The following is a 23230-nucleotide window of genomic DNA, read 5'->3' on the forward strand; positions in this document are numbered from 1 at the left end:
GTGCCCCTGTATGTAAAAGTTTTTAGTTTAATGAAATCCAATTTGTTTATTTTTTCTTTTGCTGCCTATGTCTTTGGTATTTTATCCAAAAAATCATTGCCAAATCCCATGTCATGAAGTTTTGTCCTATGTTTTCTTCTCAGAGTTTTATAGTTGTAGGTTTTTGATCCCTTTTGAGTTAATTTTTGTGTATTGTGTCAGGTAATGGTCCAGCTTCATTCTTTTGCATGTGGATGTATAGTTTTCCCAGCATCATTTGTTTAAAAAAAACCTGACCTTTCCTAATTGAATGGTCTTAACATCCTTGTCAAAAATCATTTGGCCATATATGCAAGGGTTTATTTCTGGAATCTTTCCTTTTTCCTTTTGTCTAGGTGTCTGTCTTTATTCCCATACCAAATGTTGTATTTATTATAGGTTTGTACATGTTTTGAAATCAGGAAGTGTGAATCCTCCTGCTTTATTCTTCTTTTTCAAGATTGTTTTCAGGGTTCCTTTAGATCGTTTTTTTTTTGTTTTTTTTTTTTTTTTAATGTTTATTAAAGAGAGAGACTGAGTACAAGCAGGGGAGGGGCAGAGAGAGAGGGATATACAAAATCTGAAGCAGGCTCCAGGCTCTGAGCTGTTAGCACAGAGCCAAACACAGGGCTCGTACTCACAAACCGTGAGATCATTACCTGCACTGAAGTCAGACATTCAACCTACTGAGCCACCCAGGTGCCCCCTTTGACTTTTCTCTCTTTTTCTATTCTCTGTCTCATTTATTCTGTTCTAACCTTTATTATTTCCTTCCTTCTGCCAGTTTTGAGTTTAGCCTTTTTTCAATTACTTTAATTCATTTCTAGTTTGTGTAATTTTTAAAAAAAATTTTTAAGTTTTTATTTTTATTTTAATTCCAGTATATTTAACATACAGTATTAGATTAGTTTTGGGTGTACAATAAAGTAATTCAGCAGTTGTGTACTAGTGCGTATCATGGTGAGTGTACTCTTTAATCCCCATCACCTTTTCACCCATGCTCTCCCCACTCCTCTTCCCCTCTGGTAACCATCAGTTTGTTCTTTGCAGTTAAGAGTCTATTTCTTGGTTTGTCTCTCTCTTTTTTTTCCCCTTTGTTCATTTGTTTTTTCTTAAATTCCTCACATGAGTGGATTCTCTAGCTCCATCTATGTTGTTGCAAATGTCAAGATTTCATTCTTTTTTATGGTTGAATAATATTCCATCGTATATATGTACCATTTATTTGTCCATTCATCTATTGATGGACACTTAGACCACTTCCATAATTTGGTTAGTGTAAATAATGCTGCAATAAAAACAGGAGTGCATATATCCTTTTGAATTAATGTTTTTGTATGCTTTGGATAAATATCCAGTAGTACAAATCACGGGGTAGTTCTGTTTTTAATTTTTTGAGGAACCTACATACTCTTTGCCACAGTGGCTACACCAGTTTGCTTTCCCACCAAATAGTGCATGAGGGGCCTTTTTCTCTACATCCTTGCCAACACTTGCTGTTTATTGTGTTGTTGATGTTTAGCCATTCTGACGGGTGTGAGGTGATATCTCTTTGTAGCTTTGATTTGCATTTCTGTAATGTTGAGCACCTTTTCATGAGTCTGTTGGCCATCAGTATATCTTTGGAGAAATATCTGTTTGTCTTCTGCCCATTTTTAGTTTGGTTATTTGTTTTTTTGGGTGTTCAATTGTAAACGTTCTTTATATATTTTGATACTAACACTTTATTGCATATGAAATTTGCAAATATCTTCTCGTATTCAGTAAGTTGTCTTTTAGTTGTCTTGATTGTTTGCTTTGTTGTACAGATGCTTTTTATTTTGAGATAGTCCCAATTTATTTTTCCTTTCATTTCCATTGGCTCAAGAGACATATCTAGAAAAATGTTGCTATAGCCAATGTCACAGAAACTACTGCTTGTTCTCTCTTCTAGGATTTTTATGATTTCATGTCTCACACTTAGGTCTTTTGTCTTTCATTAACTTTAAATTTATTTTTATGTATTGTGTGAGAAAGTCCCATTTCATCCTTTTGCATATAACTGTCCAGTTTTCCAAACATGATTTAAAAAAAATTTTTTTTATGTTTATTTATTTTTGAAGGAGAGAGAGACAGTGTATGGGGGGTGCAGAGGGAGAGGGAGACACAGAATCCGAAGCAGGCTCCAGGCTCTGAGCTGTCAGCACAGAGCCTGATGCGGGATTCAAACCCACAAACCGCGAGATCTTGACCTGAGCCGAAGTCGGACGCTCAACCAACCAAGCCACTCAGACAACACAAAGAAACAAAAAGGCATCCAAATCGGCCAGGAGGAGGTCAAACTTTCACTCTTCGCAGATGACATGATACTCTATATGGAAAACCCAAAAGATTCCACCAAAAAACTGCTAGAATTGATTCATGAATTCAGCAAAGTTGCAGGATATAAAATCAACCCACATAAATCGGTTGTATTCCTATACACCAACAATGAAGCGACAGAAGGAGAAATCAAGGAATCAATCCCATTTACAGTTGCACAAAAAACCATAAAATACATAGGAATAAATCTAACCAAAGAGGTGAAAAATCTATATGCTGAAAACTATAGAAAGCTTATGAAAGAAATTGAAGAAGACACAAAAAAAATGGAAAAAGATTCCATGTTCCTGGATAGGAAGAACAAATATTGTTAAAATGTCAATACTACCCAAAGCAATCTACATATTCAATGCAATTCTATCAAAATAGCACCAGTATTCTTCACAGAGTTAGAACAAAGAATCCTAAAATTTGTTTGGAACTAGAAAAGACCCTGAATAGCCAAAGCAATCTTGAAAAAGAAAACCAAACCAGGAGGCATCATAATTCCAGACTTCAAGCTATACTGCAAAGCTGTAATCATCAAGACAGTAGGGTACTTGCACAAGAACAGACACTCAAATCAATGGAACAGAATAGAGAACCCAGAAATGGACCCACAAATGTATGGCCAACTCATCTTTGACAAAGCAGGAAAGAATATCCAATGGAATAAAAACAGTCTCTTCAGCAAGAGAAGAGAAAACTGGACAGTGACATGCAGAAGAATTAAGCTGGACCACTTTCTTACACCATACACAAGAATAAACTGAAAATGGATGAAAGACCTCACTGTAAGACCATCAAAATCCTCGAGGAGAAAGCAGGCAAAAACCTCTTTGATCTTGGCCACAGCAACTTCTTACCACATCTCCAGAGGCAAGGGAAACAAAAGCAAAAATGAACTACTGAGACCTCATCAAAATAAAAAGCTTCTGCACAGCAAAGGAAACAATCAGCAAAACTAAAAGGCAATGGGGCGCCTGGGTGGCTCAGTCGGTTAAGCAGCCGATTTCGGCTCAGGTCATGATCTCACGGTCCGTGAGTTCTAGCCCTGCGTCGGGCTCTGTGCTGACAGCTCAGAGCCTGGAGCCTGCTTCAGATTCTGTGTCTCCCTCTCTCTGACCCTCCCCTGTTCATGCTCTGTCTCTCCCTGTCTCAAAAATAAATAAACGTTAAAAAAAAAATTAAAAAAAAAAAACCAAAAGGCAACCAACAGAATGGGAGAAGATATTTGCAAATGACATCAGATAAAGAGTTAGTATCCAAAATCTAGAAAGAACGTATCAAACTCAACACCCAAAAAGCAAATAATCCAGTGAAGGAATGGGCAAAAGACATTAATAGACACTAATCCAAAGAAGACATTCAGATGGCCAACCGACACATGAAAAAATGCTCAACGTCACTCATCAGAGAAATACAAATCAAAACCACAATGAGATACCACCTTACACCTGTCATAATGACTAACATTAACAACTCAGGCAACAACAGATGTTGGCGAGGATGTGGAAACAGGATCTCTTTTGCATTGTTGGTGGGAATGCAAGCTGGTGCAGCCACTCTGGAAAACAGTATGGAGGCTCCTCAAAAAACTAAAATAGAACTATCCCACGACCCAGCAATTGCACTACTAGGCATTTATCCAAGGGATACAGGTGTGCTGTTTCGAAGGGACACATGCACCCCCATGTTTATAGCAGCACTATCAACAATAGCCAAAGTATGGAAAGAGCCCAGATGTCCATTGCTGGATGAATGGATAAAGAAGATGTGGTATATCTATATAATAGAGTATTACTCGGCAATCAAAAAGAATGAAATCTTGCCCTTTGTAACTATGTGGATGGAACTGGAGGATATCATGCTAAGTGAAATTAGAGAAAGACAAAAATCATATGACTTCACTCATATGAGGACTTTAAGAGACAAAAGAGATGAACATAAGGGAAGGGAAGCAAAAACAATATAAAAACAGGGAGGGGGGGCACCTGGGTGGCTCAGTCGGTTAAGCCTCCGACTTCATCTCAGGTCACGATCTCACGGTCCGTGAGTTAGAGCCCCGCGTCGGGCTCTGGGCTGATGGTTCAGAGCCTGGAGCCTGTTTCCGATTCTGTGTCTCCCTCTCTCTCTGCCCCTCCCCCGTTCATGCTCTGTGTCTGTCTCAAAAATAAATAAACGTTAAAAAAAAAATTAAAAAAAAAAAAAAACCAGGTTGGGGGACAAAAGAGAAGAGACTCATAAATAATGAAGAACAAACTGAGGGTTACTGGAGGGGTTGTGGGAGGGGTGATGGGCTAAATGGGTAAGGGGCATTAAGGAATCTACTCCTGAAATCATTGTTTCACTATATGCTAACTAATTTGGATGTAAATTTTAGAAAATAAAAAATAAATAAAATTAAAAAAAATTTTTAAAAACTGTCTTTTTCCCATGGCATATTCTTGCCTCTTTTGCAGAAGATCAATTGATTGTATAATTGCAGGTTTGCCATTGACCTTTGTGTCTATTTTTGTTCCTGTACCATACTGTTTTCATTAATACAGCTTTGTAGTATAACTTGAAATCTGGAGTTGTGATACCTCCAGCTTTGTATTTCTTTTTCAAGATTGTTTGGCTATTTAGGGTCCTTTGTAGTTCCATACAAATTTTAGGATTATTTATTCTAGTTCTGTGAAAAAAAATGCCATTGGTATTTTGATAGGGATTGCATTAAATCTGTAGATTGCTATGGGTCATATGGGCTTTTTAACAAATTTGTTCTTCCAGTCCATGAGCCTGGAGCATCTTTCCATTTCTTTGTGTTGTCTTAAATTTCTGTCATCAGTGAGTGTTTTATAGTTTTCAGAGGATAGGTCTTTCATCCCCTTGATTAGATTTATTCCTAGGTATTTTATTATTTTGGGTACAATTATTAATAGGATTGCTTTCTTAATTCTCTTTCTGTTGCTTCATTATTAGTGTATAAAAATGCAATGGATTTCTGTACATTGATTTTGTATCCTGTGACCTTACTGAATTCATTTATCAGTTCCAGTAGTTTTTTGGTGGAGTCTTTGGGGTTTTCTATATGTAGTATCATGACATCTGCAAACAGTGAGTTTTACTTCTTCTTTACCAATTTGGATACCAAATTGTATTTCCTTATTGTTGTCTGATTGCTGTGGGTAGGACCTTTAGTACTATGTTGAATAAAATTGGTGAGAGTGGACATCCTTGTCTTATTCCTGACCTTAGGGGGAAAGTTTTCAGTTTTTCATCATTGAGTATAATTCCAAACTATTCTTTAGAATTTCCTTCCTTCTGCTTGCTCTAGATACATTTTGCTCTTTTTCTAGGCTTTTGAATTTTTTTTAAATGTTTATTTATTTTTGAGAGAGAGAGAGAGACAGAGTGTGAGCCAGGGAGGGGCAGAGAAAGAGAGGGAGACACAGAATCTGAAGCAGGCTCCAGGCTCTGAGCTGTCAGCACAGAATCCAACATGGGGCTCAAACCTAGAAACTGTGAGATCATGACCTGAGCTGAAGTCGGATGTTTAACCGACTGAGCCACCCAGGCACCCTGTAGGCTTTTAAAATGTGAGCTTAAACGTGCAGAAGAATGAAACTAGACCACTTTCTTACACCATTCACAAAAATAAAGTCAAAATGGATAAAGGACCTGAATGTGAGACAGGAAACCATCAAAACACTAGAGGAGAATGCAGGAAAAGACCTCTCTGACCTCAGCCGCAGCAATGTCTTACTTGACACATCCCCAAAGACAAGGGAATTAAAAGCAAAAATGAACTATTGGGACCTCATGAAGATAAAGAGCTTCTGCACAGCAAAGGAAACAATCAACAAAACTAAAAGGCAACCAACGGAATGGGAAAAGATATTGGCAAATGACATATCAGACAAAGGGCTAGTATTCAAAATCTATAAAGAGCTCACCAAACTCCACACCCAGAAAACAAATAATCCAGTGAAGAAATGGGCAGAAAACATGAAAAGACACTTCTCTAAAGAAGATATCCGGATGGCCAACAGGCGCATGAAAAGATGCTCAACGTCACTCCTCATCAGGGAAATACAAATCAAAACCACACTCAGGTATCACCTCACGCCAGTCAGAGTAGCCAAAATGAACAAATCAGGAGACTATAGATGCTGGAGAGGATGTGGAGAAACGGGAATCCTCTTGCACTGTCGGTGGGAATGCAAATTGGTGCAGCCACTCTGGAAAACAGTGTGGAGGTTCCTCAAAAAATTAAAAATAGACCTACCCTATGACCCAGCAGTAGCACTGCTAGGAATTTACCCAAGGGATACATGAGTGCTGATGCATAGGGGCACTTGTACCCCAATGTTTATAGCAGCACTCTCAACAATAGCCAAATTGTGGAAAGAGCCTAAATGTCCATCAACTGATGAATGGATAAAGAAATTTTGGTTTATATACACAATGGAGTACTACGTGGCAATGAGAAAGAATGAAATATGGCCCTTTGTAGCAACGTGGATGGAACTGGAGAGTGTGATGCTAAGTGAAATAAGCCATACGGAGAAAGACAGATACCATATGTTTTCACTCTTATGTGGATCCTGAGAAACTTAACAGAAACCCATGGGGGAGGGGAAGGGGGAAAAAAAAAGAGGTTAGAGTGGGAGAGAGCCAAAGCATAAGAGACTCTTAAAAACTGAGAACAAACTGAAGGTTGGGGGGGGGTGGGAGGGAGGGAAGGGTAGGTGATGGGCATTGAACAGGGCACCTTTTGGGATGAGCACTGGGTGTTGTATGGAAACCCATTTGACAATAAATTTCATATATTAAAAAAAATAAATATAAAAATAAATAAATAAAATGTGAGCTTAGGTTATGATGGTTTTTTTTCTGCTCTTCTAATTTTATGCACTTTGAGGTATGTTTCCCTCTCAGCACTACTTTAGCTGTGTCTTATAAATTTTAATATGTTGTATTTTGTTTTCATTCAGTTACATGTATTTTTTTTTTATTCCACTTGAGACTTACTCTGTGACTCATAGGTTATTTTGATGTGTATTTAGTTTCCAAACATCTGAAGATTTTCCTGTTATCTTTCTGTTATTGATTTCTAGTTTGGTTCCATTGTGATCAGAAAGTACATTCTATATTATTTTAGTTTTTTAAAATTTTTGAAGTTTGCTTTATAGCAAAGATGTGGACATATATTCCCTGTGCATTTGAGGACAATGTATATTTTGCTGGTTAGGGGTGGAGTGTTGTATAAATGTCAATTAGATCCTATTGATTGATGGTAGAATTCTACATTTTTTTTTTATTTTGTGTCTAGTTTTTCTAACAGTTGTTGAGAGAGGTGTGTTATAATCTTCATCTGTACTTGTACTTATGGATTTGTGTGCTTTGTTTAGTTGGTTCTTTTTTTTTCACATGCTGGAGCTCTGTTGTTTGGTACATACACATTTTCAGAATTGCTATGTCTTTTTCACGATTGACACTTTGATCATTATGTCAAGTTTTTCTCTGGTAATCTTTGTTCTGAGGTCTTCTTTGTTAATATGGCTCCTGATATTATTATAGCTACTCTTGTTTTCCAATGATAAATGTTTTTGCCCTTTCCTTTCAATCTTTGATATGTTTGATATGCGTATATTGTTAGGCTGAAGTGATTTTTTTTGCAGACAGTGTATTTTTAGGTCATGTTTTGTAATCCACTCTGTCAGTCTTAGTTTTTTAATTGGTTTGTTTAGACCATTTACATTTAATGAGGGGCACCTGGGTGGCTCAGTTGATTAAGTGTCAGACTCATGATCTCAGCTCAGGTCTTGATCTCAGGGTCATGAGTGCAAGCCCTGCGTTGATCTCTGTGCTGGATATGAAGCTTACTTAAAAATATAATAATTATTATTGATGTGGTGTTCATATATTCTGATTCTTTGTTGAAATTTTATTATTTTTTTAAAGTTTATTTTGAGAGAGACAGCACAAGTGGGGAAGGGGCAGAGAGAGAGCAAGAGAGAGAGAATCCCAAGCAGGCTTCTGCTGCCAACACAGATCCTGACGTGGGGCTCAAACTCACAAAAGCGTGAGATCATGACGTGAGCCGAAACCAAGAGCCAGACACTTAACCGACTGAGTCATCCAGGCACCCCTTATTCATTTTCTCTCCTTTATTTTCTTTAATATATCATTAATTGCCCCTTTTTAAAAATCATCTATATTTGATTTGCTTCTAGGTCTGTTTTTATTGTTTATTTTATATCTTGATAATTATATTTTCTTGCCTTTTAATATGTCTAGTATTTTTAGCTGTAAGTCATATGCTGTGCATTATTCCTTTTCAAGGATCTTAATTATCTTGTCTTTTTAAAAAAAAAAACAATATTTTTGAGTTAATTTATGTTGAGAGACTGCACGTGTGCGCATGCAAGCCAGGGAGGGGCAGAAAGAGAGAGAGAGAAAATCTCAAGCAGGCGCTGCACTTAGCATGGAGATTGATGTGGGTCTCAATCTCACAAACCCATGAGATCACGACCTGAGCCAAAACCATGAGTTCGATGCTCAACTGACTGAGACACCTAAGTACCCCTATCCTGTCATTCTTTTTAAACTGTTAAATTTTGTTCTAGCAGGCAGTTAAATTACCAATGGATCACTCTAATCATATTGAGGCTTAAATTCATCTTTATTCTTTTTTTTTAACGTTTATCTTTGAGAGAGGGGGAGAGAGAGAGAGAGAGAGAGAGAGAGAGAGAGAGAGAGAGAGAGAGAAGGAGAGGGCATATGCAAGCAGGGGAGGGGCAGAGAGAGGAGAAAGAGGACCCAAAGCAAGTTCTGTGCTGACATTAGAGAGCCCAATGTGGGGCTTTGAACTAGTGAACTGTGAGATCATGACCTGGCCAAAGTCGGACACTTAACCAACTGAGCCACCCAGGTGCCCCTAATTCATCTTTACTCTTAAATTCCTGGTTCCTTCCTCCTTGATCTTTGGGTATTCCTTAGTATGGATCTCTACCATCTCAAATGACATCCTGTATATTCACCATGATCTTTCTATTCTGCCTGAGTCTGAACTCCCAAAGTCTCCAACCTTTCAGCACCCAATCTCTACTAGGCATCCTGGAGTATCATCCTTAGTGTGTTCAACTCAGGAGTTGCCCAAGTTTCTGAAGATAATTTTGTATAGATTTTTGAGACTTCTTCTCTGTATTGTGTTTCCTCAGATATCCTGCCCATCTCCCCAGGTCCTAACTGTTTTGGCTGCCTTGTATTCTCATCTTTGTTTTCTTTGCTGAAAGAGATCTTCACTCTTTGTTTAGCCTTCAGTTTCCTTAGACCATGGTTTGAGAGATGCCTAAAGAGAGAAAGCTATAGTGAATGTAGGGTTCAACTTATGCGCTGCCTTTTATTAGTGCCTAGCCTTAGGCTAGGTGTGGTTCATGCCTCCATTTGCTTTATCTCTTTTGCCCAATTTTTACAGTTGTTTATTATAGGAGAGTGAGTGCATTACCAGCTACAGATCTATGGTTAAGACTGAAAGTCTTATATATATATTTTAATTTTTTTAACATTTATTCATTTTTGAAAGACAGAGCGCAAACGGGGGAGGGCTAGAGAGAGGGAGACACAGAATGCAAAGCAGGCTCCAGGCTCCGAGCTGTCAGCACAGAGCCTGACGCGGGGCCCGAACTCCCGGACTGCGAGATCATGACCTGAGCTGAAGTTGGCCACTCAACCGACTGAGCCACCAAGGCGCCCCTAAAGTCTTATAATTTTAAAAAAATTCTAATAATGATATTAGACCTTTGAGATTGGATTATTCTGTTTTTACTTCTTATATTTTCCTTTGGCAAAATAAATATTGTTTATTAAAGCAAAAAGTGCTTAGTGTAATTTTTCTCTTAATGTATGTACTCAAGATATGGCAGCAGAGTTGCAGAGTCAATGAAGAAATTGAAGTAAATTCACACAAAACTATTGGGAGCTAGAGGAGCTATACACAACAGTAGTTCCCTGATCTGTGAATACTCATAAATTCTTTTTTCTTTTAAATTAGAAATGTAGGGGCGCCTGGGTGGCGCAGTCGGTTAAGCGTCCGACTTCAGCCAGGTCACGATCTCGCGGTCCGTGAGTTCGAGCCCCGCGTCGGGCTCTGGGCTGATGGCTCAGAGCCTGGAGCCTGTTTCCGATTCTGTGTCTCCCTCTCTGTCTGCCCCTCCTCCGTTCATGCTCTGTCTCTCTCTGTCCCAAAAATTTAAAAAAAAAAAAAAAAATTAGAAATGTATTTCAAATGCCAAATAACTTAATGCAGTAATTTGGTTAAAATACATTTTATTTTAGGAGCACCTGGTTGGCCTAGTCAGTTAAGTGTCTGACTCTTGATCTCAGCCCAGATTCTGATATCAAAGTAGTGAATTTGATCCCAGCATTGGTTGGGCTCTGTGCAGGGCATGGAGCCTACCTTAAAAAAAAAAAAAAAAAAATATATATATATATATATATATAGTGGATGATGGGCACTGAGGAGGGCACCTGTTGGGATGAGCACTGGTTGTTGTATGGAAACCAATTTGACAATAACTTTCATATTAAAAAATATATATGTGTGTGTGTGTGTGTGTGCGCGCGTGTGTGTATTATTTTACATATATTTGAAGGGTTAGTGTTTAATAGTAAAGATAGAATTTTAGTTTTATTTTTGTTTTAGTAGAACTGAAATTTTAATGCCAAGTTATTTGTTTTTGACATCATGTCAACAGTGATTAAAGCTGGGCTAGTCATTTAGTTAAATAAAATGAAATTTTTGTTGGATACTGAAATCTAACATTTAATAAGGTTTCTTTATTTTTTATTTTTTATCATTTAAAAAAATTTTTTTAATGTTTATTTTTGAGACAATGAGAGAGACAGTGCAAGCAGTGGAGGGGCAGACAGAGGGAGACACAGAATCCAAAATAGGCTCCAGGCTCTGAGCTGTCAGCCCAGAGCCTGACATGGGGCTCGAACTCACGAACCGTGTGATCATGACCTTAGCCGAAGTTGGATGCTTAAACGACTGAGCCACTCAGGCACACCTAATTAAGGTTCCTTTAATTAATTCTTTAATAAAAGAATTGCCTAACCTTATAAAACCTTGTTTTTATACTCAGTCTTTGCCTTTCATTAGCAATATTTTGGTCATTTTTTAAATACAGAACAACACAGCATTTGACTTTATATGGCACAATAAGAATTAAGGCCTACATAAAATTTTGAAGTAAAGAATTTGAAACTAAAGAAGGATATTTATGGTGATAGAGGGGTAGAATGAATACCCTCCATGAGAGTGACTTATTAATTGCGTTACTGTGTGCAGATGGACCCATGGTAATATTACTTACAAGTGAATTGATACTGATTTTTTTATCTTTGTAAAATTCTTTGCCTCATTGTAACAAGCTAGTGCTGAGGCAAATTATAGGTTACTATCAGACCACAGGGGTTTTCCTTGGTGACATAATCCCTAGTGGTAATGACTTCATAGAATTTATTGTTATTTTTTTGCCAAGTCTTTGTTTTTAAACAGATCTAACAAAGTTTCTATGCTTCAACATGACACCTAGGTTTGAGAGTATAGGTATATTTTACCTGGTAGTTGTATAAACAATAATTGTTTGAGGTACTATTACTCTTGACTATGGATTTAACAGTTTTTTGAACTTCAGTGAATGTGGAAATTTGAAATTATTTAGAATTGTAAATATATGTCACAAGTCTGATTCTTTTCAATATTTGGGCTTGCTCAAAAGTAAGGTTAAGTAATTTTAATTGAGTTTTTGATGAAGTCAGCTCACTTCTCAGCTGGGAATAATAGTATATATGTATCTAAGGTGCATCTCCTTTTCTTCCTTTCTGGCTTTTCTCAATCTCTTCTGTTCTTCCAATTTTAAAATCTCAAAATAACAACCAAACAAAAAACGTTTCTTCTTGTTTTACTTCTGAAAATCTGCAGGATGGACATGTTGAGGTAGCACGTTTGCTTTTGGATAGTGGTGCTCAAGTGAACATGCCTGCAGATTCATTCGAGTCTCCGTTGACGCTAGCTGCCTGTGGAGGACACGTTGAATTGGCAGCTCTACTTATTGAAAGGGGAGCAAATCTTGAAGAGGTTAATGATGAAGGATACACTCCCTTGATGGAAGCTGCTCGGGAAGGACACGAAGAGATGGTGGCACTACTCTTAGCACAAGGTAAAGTAGTTTTATTTCTTTAATTAAAAGATCTGTTTCCTTTGGATATTTTGTGTCATCAGTCAAGTTTACTACTACTAACATATTTTTTTGCATTGATGATAAAGTAAATTTTCCATGCCCTGAAAGGAATCCCAGAAGCTGGGAGAGATCATTAACGCTGTTTAGAGCAATATCTTTATTGTAAGTCTTTTGCCGCTAGTTATACAAACTTTTATGCTTTTCTCAGGAGCAAATATAAATGCCCAGACGGAAGAAACCCAAGAAACTGCTCTGACTTTGGCTTGCTGTGGAGGATTTTCTGAAGTTGCAGACTTCTTGATTAAGGCCGGGGCTGATATAGAACTTGGCTGCTCCACACCTCTAATGGAAGCTTCACAGGAGGGACACCTCGAGTTGGTTAAATATTTACTGGCTGCCGGTATGTGGCTTTAAAAGTGCCTTTTACAAAAAGGCTTTTTATATAGCTTTTGTAACTTTATCAATGAAACTTACTGTTTTATATCTATAAAAGGTGAAAGCCAGCTCCACAATTGAATTGCTCTTCTTGGGCTCCTAAACCTCTGAAATGTCATTATTATTATTATTATTATTTTTAAAGTTTGTTTATCTTGAGAAAGAGAGAGAGAGAGAGAGAGAGAGAACACGAGCACAATTGGGAGGAGGGGCAGAGAGAGGAGAGAAGGAATCCCAAGGAGGCTTTGCACTGTCAGCACAGAGCCCAACACCGGGCTCATTCTCAAGAACTGAGAGATCATGACCTGAGCCAAAACCAGTAGTCAGACGCATAACTGACTGAGCCACCTAGGTGCCCTGAAAAAAGGCATTTTTGATGTTTGTTTGTTTGTTTATTTATTCATTTTATTTTATTTTTTTAAATGTTTATTCATTTTTGAGACAGAGAGAGACAGAGCATGAATGGGGGAGGGGCAGAGAGAGAGGGAGACACAGAATCCGAAGCAGGCTCCAGGCTCTGAGCTGTCAGCCCAGAGCCCGACGCGGGGCTTGAACTCACGGACCGTGAGATCGTGACCTGAGCTGAAGTTGGACGCTTAACTGACTGAGCCACCCAGGCGCCCCAATGTTTATTTATTTTTGAGAGGGGGAAGGGAGGAGCAGAGAGAGGGAGACACAGAATCTGAAGCAAGCTCCAGGCTCTGAACTGTCAGCATACAGCCTAACATAGAGCTCAACCTCAGGAACTGCAAGATCATGACCTGAGCTGAAGTCAGATGCTTAACCGACTAAGCCACCCAGGTGCCCCCAAAATGTCATTTTAAAAACGTTTTCTTATTGTTATTAATGTTTGTTTAGTGACCATAGGCTTCTCGTTGACCTTCTCTTTCCATTGAATGGTTTGAGGCTTCTTTCTGCAAGGGAAAAGTTAGCTTCTCCGAGTCTCTGTTGGAGAGATGGAGGTGGAGATGACATTATAAGAGGTTATAATTTGATACTTTTTTAAAAATATGTTTATTTTTGAAAGACACGGAGAGCGTGTGCACATGCGCCCAAGTAGGGGTGGGGCAGAGAGAGGAGGACAGAGGATCCGAAGCAGGCTCTGTGCTGATAGCAGAGAGCATGATGCTGGGCTCAAACTCATGAACCCTGAGATCATGACCTGAGCTAAAGTCAGATGTTTAAGTGACTGACTATAATTTGCTACTTAAAAAAAAGGTTTTTTTAATGTTTTTATTTATTTTTGAGAGACAGAGAGACAGAGCATGAGCGGGGGAGGGGCAGAGAGAGAGGGAGATAGAGAATCTGAAGCAGGCTCCAGGCTGTCAGCACAGAGCCCACATTCACAGGCCTTGAGATCAGGACCTGAGCTGAAGTCGGGAAGCGATTGAGCTACTACCCAGGCACCCCTATAATTTGATACTTTTAAGCCTATTGATTTCTTGACATTTCTAAGGCTTCTTAAAAGAAAAAAAAAAAAGAACTAGTGGGAATTTAATTTTTGGCAGAAGTACTTAGTTTTAAAATAATTTGTGGTTAGGGGTGCCTGGGTGGCTCAGTCAGTTGAGCATCTGACTTTGGCTCAGGTCATAATCTCAGGGTCCATGGGTTCTTGCCCCGCCTTGGGCTCTGTGCTGACAACATGAAGCCTGGAGCCTCCTTCAAGTTCTGTGTCTGCCTCTTTCTCTCTCTCTCTCTCTCTCTCAAAAATGAATAAACTTTAAATAAATTTTTTAATAAAAAATAAAAAAAATTTTGTGTTTTATACATTGTTGAGCATTAGTAAGAGATAAGTAGTTTTGAACAAAATATTTGTAGTTTATAGAGCAAAATAAGAATATACCAGAAAAAAAAATTGATACAGATAGATATATACCTTCATATATTCTTTAGAAAATTTTTCTTTTTTATCCATGTCTGATATATTCTTTAAAACTTGATATATTAAAGAAATTAATATGTAAAGGAAAATAAAATATATAGCAAAATTTTATTCATCCTTATTACTTTATTCATCCTTTCACTGTTAACATTAATTTCATTACAGCTCAGCTGCAATTGTTTTTGAATTATTACTGAAATAATTTCTTAGCGTTGTTAATGGGTCAGATGATTGTTTAGATTTTGACCAAAAGTACAAACCAATCATACCTAAAAGCTGAACTCTTCTTGCACTCAAATGTTATTAATCACTGAAGTTATTGTATGCATTAATCAGTCATTACACCTCCACCATTTTCAGTAACTGTCTGTGTCCCCTGTAGGAGTCCTTACCAGTGGTTACCTTTCTATGGTCTTCCCATGTCCCTCTAAGTAAAGTCTTGCTGTTTTGAGAGGCTTTTAAAAGAAGGCATAAATGTTTACTAAGAAGTTATTGAACACCAGACATTCTGCTCAGTTCTCATGTGATCTCTATTAATTACCATTGGTCCTGGTATAGTAAGAAATATTAAACACATTCTTATGGATATGGAAACAGTGCTCAATCATGTTACCCTAAGGTAACTAACCTAATAAGTGACAGACAATATTTAAACTTAGAACTCCTGACATTGTTTTTTCTATTGTACCACCATGGAGTCTCATATTTAGCTACTTATGGTAATTTGAAGTATGTAGTTTCCAGAACTATCTCAGGGTTTGAGAATCAATTTTTTATATGATCACTATTTAAAAAAATTATTTTTCCATATTAGAGTGTGCTTAACTTACATGAAGTTCTTTTTAGAGTGTAGCACTAAAAAAACACCCAACAGATATTTTAATACATTGCCTATACCATTTTAAAAAATTCAAGAACCTTTTTTTTTTTTAAGAACTTTTTTGTTATGGCATTTTTTCAAACACAGAAAATAAATAGTATAATGAACCCTTAGAGCCTATCACCCAGCTTTACCAATTTTTAATTTATGGCCCATCTCATTTCATCTATACTTTCTCCATATCCCCCATTTATTTTTATAATATTGTTTTTTATTGAGCTATAACTGATATATAACATTAGTTTCAAGCATACAACCGAATGAGTTGATATTTGTATATATTGTGAAACGATTACCACACTAAGGCTAGTTAACATCTGTCACCATATATACTTACAGAAACATTTTTATTTTCATTTTTATTTTAAGTTTATTTATTTTAAGAGAGAGACAGAATATGTACACAAGCAGCAGAGGGCCAGAGAGAAAGGGAGAGAAAGAATCCTAAGTATCCTCTATGCTGTCAATGCAGACTCTGACACCAGCTTGGCTCCCTCCCAGGATGGTGAGATCATGACCTGAGCTTAACCGACTGAGCCCCACCCAGGCACCCCCTACCTAAAATTTTTAAATAATAATTCCTTAGTATCATTAAATGTCTAAGCAGTTTCACATTTTTCTTACAAATGTGAGTGTGTATGTTTAATGGCTTTTTTGAATTAAGATTCAAGTAAGATTTATACAACTGTTGATCAGTATGTCTCTTAAGTCTCTTTTGTCTATGGGCTCCCCTTCCAGGCTTCTCTTCCATCTTTCTTTTTCCTTGCAACTTTTGATTGAAGAAATGGAATGTTAATCCTTTAGGCTTCCCACAGTATGGGTTTTGCTAATTGTATCTCCATGATTTTATTTTACTTGTTTTTCTGTCTCTTGGGTTTCCTTCAAAGTAGTAGTTAGATCTGGAAAAAATTTGGGTATGACATGTTTGTTTGTTTTACTAGACTACTTCATAGGTAGTATTTGTATATTTTCTTCAGATGGTAGTAAATGTGTGATTATCTCTTTTTGTGATATTGTTAGCCATAAATGATCACTGCTTATATCCATTAATTCGTTAGGAGTTACAAAGTGGTGATGTTCTCACTTCTTTTATTCCTTACTTGTTTAATAGCTGGAATATGTCTATAAAGAGAAACTTCCCTTCATCACCTATCTGGTTACCCTTAGGTATAAATCATATGAAAACAGCAGTTTAATCTTTTCCCCTTTTATTTACCAGTTTCCAAAATAATGAGGTGATCCCCTAGCATCCTTCAGTGGTGACCAATGAAGTGGTTTTTTGTTTTTTATTTGAACATCGTTTGAACTTTCGAGTTTAAACATATATGATGGATTGTACTGCATCACAGTCCTTATTCTTTTAGAAGCAAAAACTGTGGAAAGGTGAGACCATTTGATAAATTTTGGTCAGTAAGGTTAGGTCCTAAATCCTTTTGATGTGACCTCGCTATATAGTCTCTGATAGTTTCCTTGCTTTCTGCTATGGCGAGGTATTTCAGACACATCTCAGTACAGATTCTGCCCTAGTCTTGGTACCAATCATTTTTCTAAAAAGCCCTAATTCCATTTTGTAGGAAATAGTAGGTAGCAGAGACCACACTGTAAGCTAGAGACTGTTTCTGTTTGGTCTGTCATTGTCTCTAGGACTTTTTGGTTTGTCAGAGTTAGGAAATATTTATTTTTCTTACGGATAAATTGAACTCTTAAACAGTTCATGTCCGTGCTTGCAGTTCAGAACCATAGAGTTTTTACTTAACCTCAACAATCTTCGATCTTTGTTTTCTTTCAACCGTGCCAAAATTTCACTCCTCACCAAAGGATTGCTCATTTGATTTTACCGTAATATCCACAGAACTATTTCAGAGTACAAACCAACACTACACCAATATGATTTCTGAAAACTGATATTTTTTGGTTTTTCAGCTCTTCTCTCCTCTCCCCTCCACTTGGAGTGTATCTTACTAGGGACATATAGGGGAATTACTGTGTTTTAAAATAATTTGCTTTATGTGCTTCAGCAGCACATAAACTAATATTAAAATAATTTGATTTAGTCCCTTTCTGTATGCTCAAAGGCATTTTTACAAAGCAGATTGAAAAGAAAATTAAGGTGCGCCTGGGTGGCTCAGTTAAGCTTCTGAATTTGGCTCATGTCATGATCTCACAGCTTGTGAGTTTGAGACCTGCGTGGGGCTCTGTGCTGACAGCTCTGAGCCTGGAGCCTGTTTCAGATTCTGCCCCTCCCCCGCACTCTCACACTTGTGTTCTCTCTTTCTCTCTCTCTCAAAAATAAACATTAAAAAATATGTTAAAAAAAAAGAAAATTAGGATACTTAAAATACTTTCTAATATTTTCATATTTTGAATTCATCAATTTCACGAAATTATAAAACTTAACCATTTAATATAATTTTACAGTTTATGAAGTAAACGTTTGGTTTTTTTGCTTGCTAGGTGCTAATGTTCATGCTACAACAGCAACAGGAGACACAGCCTTAACCTATGCTTGTGAAAATGGACATACGGATGTTGCAGATGTTTTACTTCAAGCAGGCGCTGACTTAGTAAGATACAATTCTTAAATTTCTGTTGTGAATGTTGATGCTACATCTATTTTTAACATTTAGAAAACACAAGTAAAAGAAATCAATAGTTTGCATACTTTGTAGAAAATAACTTTTAAAAAAGTTTTGCTATTTGTTGCATTTATTAAATATATTTGAAAGTACTTAGTTTTTAATAGGTCATTTTGTTTCCTGGGTAAAACTATTAGTTGGTTTCTTCCACTTCAATCTCATTTGTCATTCCTGAACTTTTTAAACGGCTCTTTATTAGACATATCATAAATTCAGCGATATGTTTACAGAATAGAATAACCTATCAAATCACTTTGAGTGATTTCTTTTGTTTCTTTAATTAGTTTGACATATAAAAACAAAGCTACTATCCTCTTCCTAACAACATTAGTATAGTATTCTATTCTTTTTTGTTCTTTTAGTATTTTCTATTTTGGTTTTTCAAAATTTCAAATTAGATGGCAACTTCATTTGTGCAATAATTGTTGCAAATGTGGAAAATTATACATAATTTTTCACTTTAAAGATGACTGCTTCTTCCTGAAATGTGTGCTTTGACTAATTTTCATATTGTGAGGGTACTTTAAACTGCTTTCTAGAGTTTCTCCCTGAATTACCTTTTTTTTTTTTTAAGTTTATTTATTTTGAGAGCGAGTGTGCACATGCATCTGCGTCAATTGGGGAGAGGCAGAGAGAGAGAGGGAGAGAGAGAATTCCGAATAGGCTCTGCGCTATTTGCGCAGAGCTTGACTGTGGGTCTTGATCTCCCGAATCCAATCATGGGATCATGACGTGAGCTGAAATCAAGAGTCAGATGCTTACCCAGACACCCCTCCCTGAATTTCCTTATATATTTCTTAAAAATCTATGTGTGATATGCACAACTATGAGTGTTTTAGAGAATTTATATATTAAAGTTATTTTGGAAAAACTATGCAAATATTGCCTTTTAAACCATTTCTAATAATAGACATTCCCACATAGATACCTGAGAACATTGTTGGAAAATAATTATGGGTTAACATAAATGCATAGTATGATTGTCCTATTTATTATCATTTCTACTAATACTAAATATTATACTGATAACACTAGTATTCATTCTCAGTAATCAGGATCTGCCCCATCAGTTAGAATTTCTGAGAGGTGTACCTTTTTTGCTTGAAAATTATGCAGAATGATATGTTAAGTAGATCTTAATATTCTGCCCTCTTTCTATATCTTTTTCCTTTTTTACACTTGCTTTGGGTCATCCATAAAAATTAGAAATTTAAGTATTTCATCATTTGAAATAAAGAAATAGGATACAGTATAAAAGCTATATGCAAAGTTTAATACTTTTATCCTCTGAATTCTCTCTTCCTTCCATTTTTCTATAGCAGTCATTTTCTTAATCTGTTTATTGAGAATTATTATGGAAATGTTAAATAGTAAAAAGAGGTACTGTCTGTTAAATAGAATCTAATATATAGCAAAATTTACGGGATTTTAACTGAGTTAAAAATCTGGTATGAAATATTTTTAAATGTTTTACTTTTATAATCTTCTGTAATTACATAAATAGGGTGTGATTAAAATTCCTCAGGACAATTACATTAAGTGAGCAGATAGAAAGATTTGAATTTATCATACCTGTACATTCAAACTGTAAGATTAAGAAGTGGCTCAGATAAACATAAACATATATATATATATATATATATCTTAAGTAGAAAGGCAATACTGTTATTCTAATATAACTTTATTTTTCTATTTTGCAATCTGTCTTTGCATTTATATTTATGTGTAATTATAACCATAGTGTAATATAGTTCTCTATTTTTTTCCACTGTGCATTCTATCATAATCTTTTCCATATTGCTACATAGTCTCTATATTTATAACTCTTCTGTTAAGTTAATGACCCATAATATTCACTTATTAAATTGAACTTTTGACTTGCTTTTCATTTTTCACTATTATAAATACTGTTAAGATTTAATACCTACATGTGCATAACTTTTTTTCTTTTGAATAATTTCATATATTGATTTTAACTTTAAAAATATATTGCCCATTCCATGCTTTTGCTGTCTGTGGAAAGACATTTTAATGTTAATACCAGTTCTTTTCTTGGTTAATAAGAAGCAGTACTTGTTCTTTATATAAAATGCGGCAAGTATGGGAAAGTATAGTAAATTTGCTAATTAAAACCTATAAGTAAATTGTGATTTCAGGCCTTACTATATAAGCCAGAGTGGGGGAAACAGGACATAATCAAAAATAAGAAGGGAGTAAAGCAGGCAGATCAGTGCGAATCCTGAGGAAAAGTGACTGATGATTTTTACTAGCTGAACCTTGCAAGGCAGTAGTTTCTCTCTTGTCCTCCCTTCTTTGCTGCCACCTCCTAGCATGTGTTTTGGACTGTACTGATTTCCTCCATTGGCTTGCAGACGGAAGACTTTGCACTCCCCTTCTATTCCTGGCATCCCATAATTGTGTTCCTGATACCTAGATTTGCTAGTTGTTTAAGTTAAATGAATATTTTGGTGTGTGGGGGCTGGCTGAGAACCTTCTTTTGGGGGCAACTATTTTTACCTTCAGTTTTAAATAAAGATATACAAGTCAACCTTTGGAACACAGTTTGAACAAACCCCTATGCTTTGTTAGATTTTGGAGCCTAACTTTTGCCACAGTTTAAGGTTTTGATATTACAGTTTTTAAAGAAGAGCTTAAAAGCTACTGTTTCCCGTTCATTAAAATATCTTGTACCAGAATCAGTTAGCATATTAATTTTGGTTTTATAAAAATTTAATGCAACAATTTGGTTTTCTTATATTGTAGCCTGAGATGAAACTGAAAAGTTTTAGGGCTTTTTATTCTAAATGTTTAGATATAATTGAGGGCTTAATGTTAAAGGAAATCTAGAAATTTTCTTATTTACTGCTTTAAAAACGTTCTCAGCCAGAGCTGATGGCATACTTGAGCATTTTCAGGTAGATCCTCCAAAATATGTGCATGTTCTAATTTGAAACTTAGTTATTTGAAACATCACTTTTCCTAGTTTAAAAAAATATTTTAAATTAAAAATATTTATGGGTATTTCTAGTAAAAAAGGACATTTAATATTTCATCATATTCATCCATATCAATTTGTGGATTGGTATGTAGCTTGTATAGCTTTTTCATAATTGAATACGTTTGAATAATCTGTTTAAAACCTAGACTTTTTATTATCCTTAAATAGGCCACTTAAAATGTTCTTTTTGAAAATCAAAAATTAAATGAAAAATCATCCATTGATTCCAGAATTTTTTGAAAATTCTTCCTGGTTAACAAGGAGAATCATTTTAACTACCCTAAAAGTAGAGAAATCTCTGAGCAGATCATCTAATCCATATCTTCCTGGTGTTTGTGTTTCTTATTACCATAGTAATGGGAATAATTGTATATTGAAATATACAATGTTTTCTTTTTCTGCATACCATCTTTGTTTATTGGGCCCATGTTTGTGTTTAGTATTTGATGTGATTACAGGTATATGATGTAAACCCATTGTAAGAAAGTTTATATTAAAACACATTAGCATTACTTAAAATTTAAAAGAAATATTTTTTTAAAAACTGCCCTTGGAAACTACTCAATCTTGTTTCTCTGAAAAGAAATTTTTATATTATTCATGTCCTGGCACATTTATTACCTAACTCTTTGATCAGAAATTACTAATAACACCATTTAATAACTGAAATTGACTAACTCCTCTAGTCTTTTTGACACTGCTCTGGTATCCTACATTATTACTCTAGGCCATTCTCCCCGACTACTGGTCGTTAGACCAGAAGGCAGAGTTTTAGTATTTCATACTTGTTCTCATCTCTGTAGCTATCCAGCTTCAGCTAAAGCACTTATGGCTTTATTTGTTTTACCACAGTCTTCCCATTACTATTACTTTTCATGTTTAAGGTGGAGAATTTGTGCTGTTAACTATGCAATAGTATAATTTGATTATAAAACTCTGCTTCTTTTTTTTCCTCTTGGCTTGCTTTTAATTTTGACTTTGTGTTAGCTAATATGTCAGAGGTGTTTTGATTTGGCGTTTATGTTTTTCAAACCGTTTGTGAAGATGATAGAATCTTTTTCTTTTCATCATGACATGTTCATTTCAGTATTAAAACTTTGACACATTTGTAAGATATAAGTTGTAATTGTCATCTGTAGAATTTCCTTCACGTGTATTTGCCACCAAGGCCAACTTTGGAATGGGAAAAAGAGTGATATATAAATCAGGTAAATAAGTATTTCTTTCTTGTCTCCAGCTCCTTGGCCTTTCATTTCTAGAAGAGTTATATCGTAGTATAACTGATCAGTAAGTTCTGAACTCAAGGAGTACTTCCTATAATAAACAACTAATACAGCTAATAGGAACTGTAAGTATATTCTAGTTATGTTCATATAAAGAGATTTAGTGACCCAACTTAGCATTTTATAGGCCAGCATTGCTATTCAAAAGTAGAACTTACTCTAGGAAGAAGTACCTGTGGACGGCATCCTATAATCCTGTATCTGACTGGAGGTCTAATGAGTAACAAAGTCTACTCTTAGTTGTTTAAAAAGAACTATGCTATGGAACATTAGAGAGTGCATATAAGTTTTCATTATAGCCATCAAGTCACTGATACAATAAGCAAACACTTGCCTCAATCTTCTCGTTTGTAAAATGAAATTTAGTATTATTTTCTGAACTCTTGTACCATGTCATGTAAATATTCTTTCTTTGGCTCTGCTGGGTGTCCTTGGGCAAATCACTTAAATTCTCTAGGTTTCTTTGTTTCTCTTCCTCTGCCTCCTCTTCCTCCTCCTCCTCCTATTCTTCCTTTTCCTTTTT

At 36.0% G+C, this 23230-nt stretch overlaps 1 protein-coding gene across 4 annotated transcripts in view; it reads left to right on the forward strand.

The window, feature by feature from the left end:
- ANKHD1 (ankyrin repeat and KH domain containing 1) overlaps nucleotides 1–23230 on the forward strand; it is a 134280-nt gene that overhangs the window by 46995 nt on the left and 64055 nt on the right. For 3 of the 4 annotated variants that reach the window (XM_047085698.1, XM_047085711.1, XM_047085705.1), the window contains exons 8-10: nucleotides 12335–12572; nucleotides 12802–12993; nucleotides 18245–18354. In XM_047085698.1, the coding sequence (XP_046941654.1) occupies nucleotides 12335–12572; nucleotides 12802–12993; nucleotides 18245–18354 (540 nt within the window). The remainder of the gene's footprint in view (nucleotides 1–12334; nucleotides 12573–12801; nucleotides 12994–18244; nucleotides 18355–23230) is intronic. The other variant, XM_047085719.1, reaches the window with a different exon arrangement.

Source organism: Lynx rufus, unplaced genomic scaffold (assembly GCF_022079265.1).
Source record: "Lynx rufus isolate CCGP_SWC_20201006 ecotype Redwood Valley unplaced genomic scaffold, mLynRuf1.p SCAF_1, whole genome shotgun sequence".
NCBI lineage: Eukaryota > Metazoa > Chordata > Mammalia > Carnivora > Felidae > Lynx > Lynx rufus.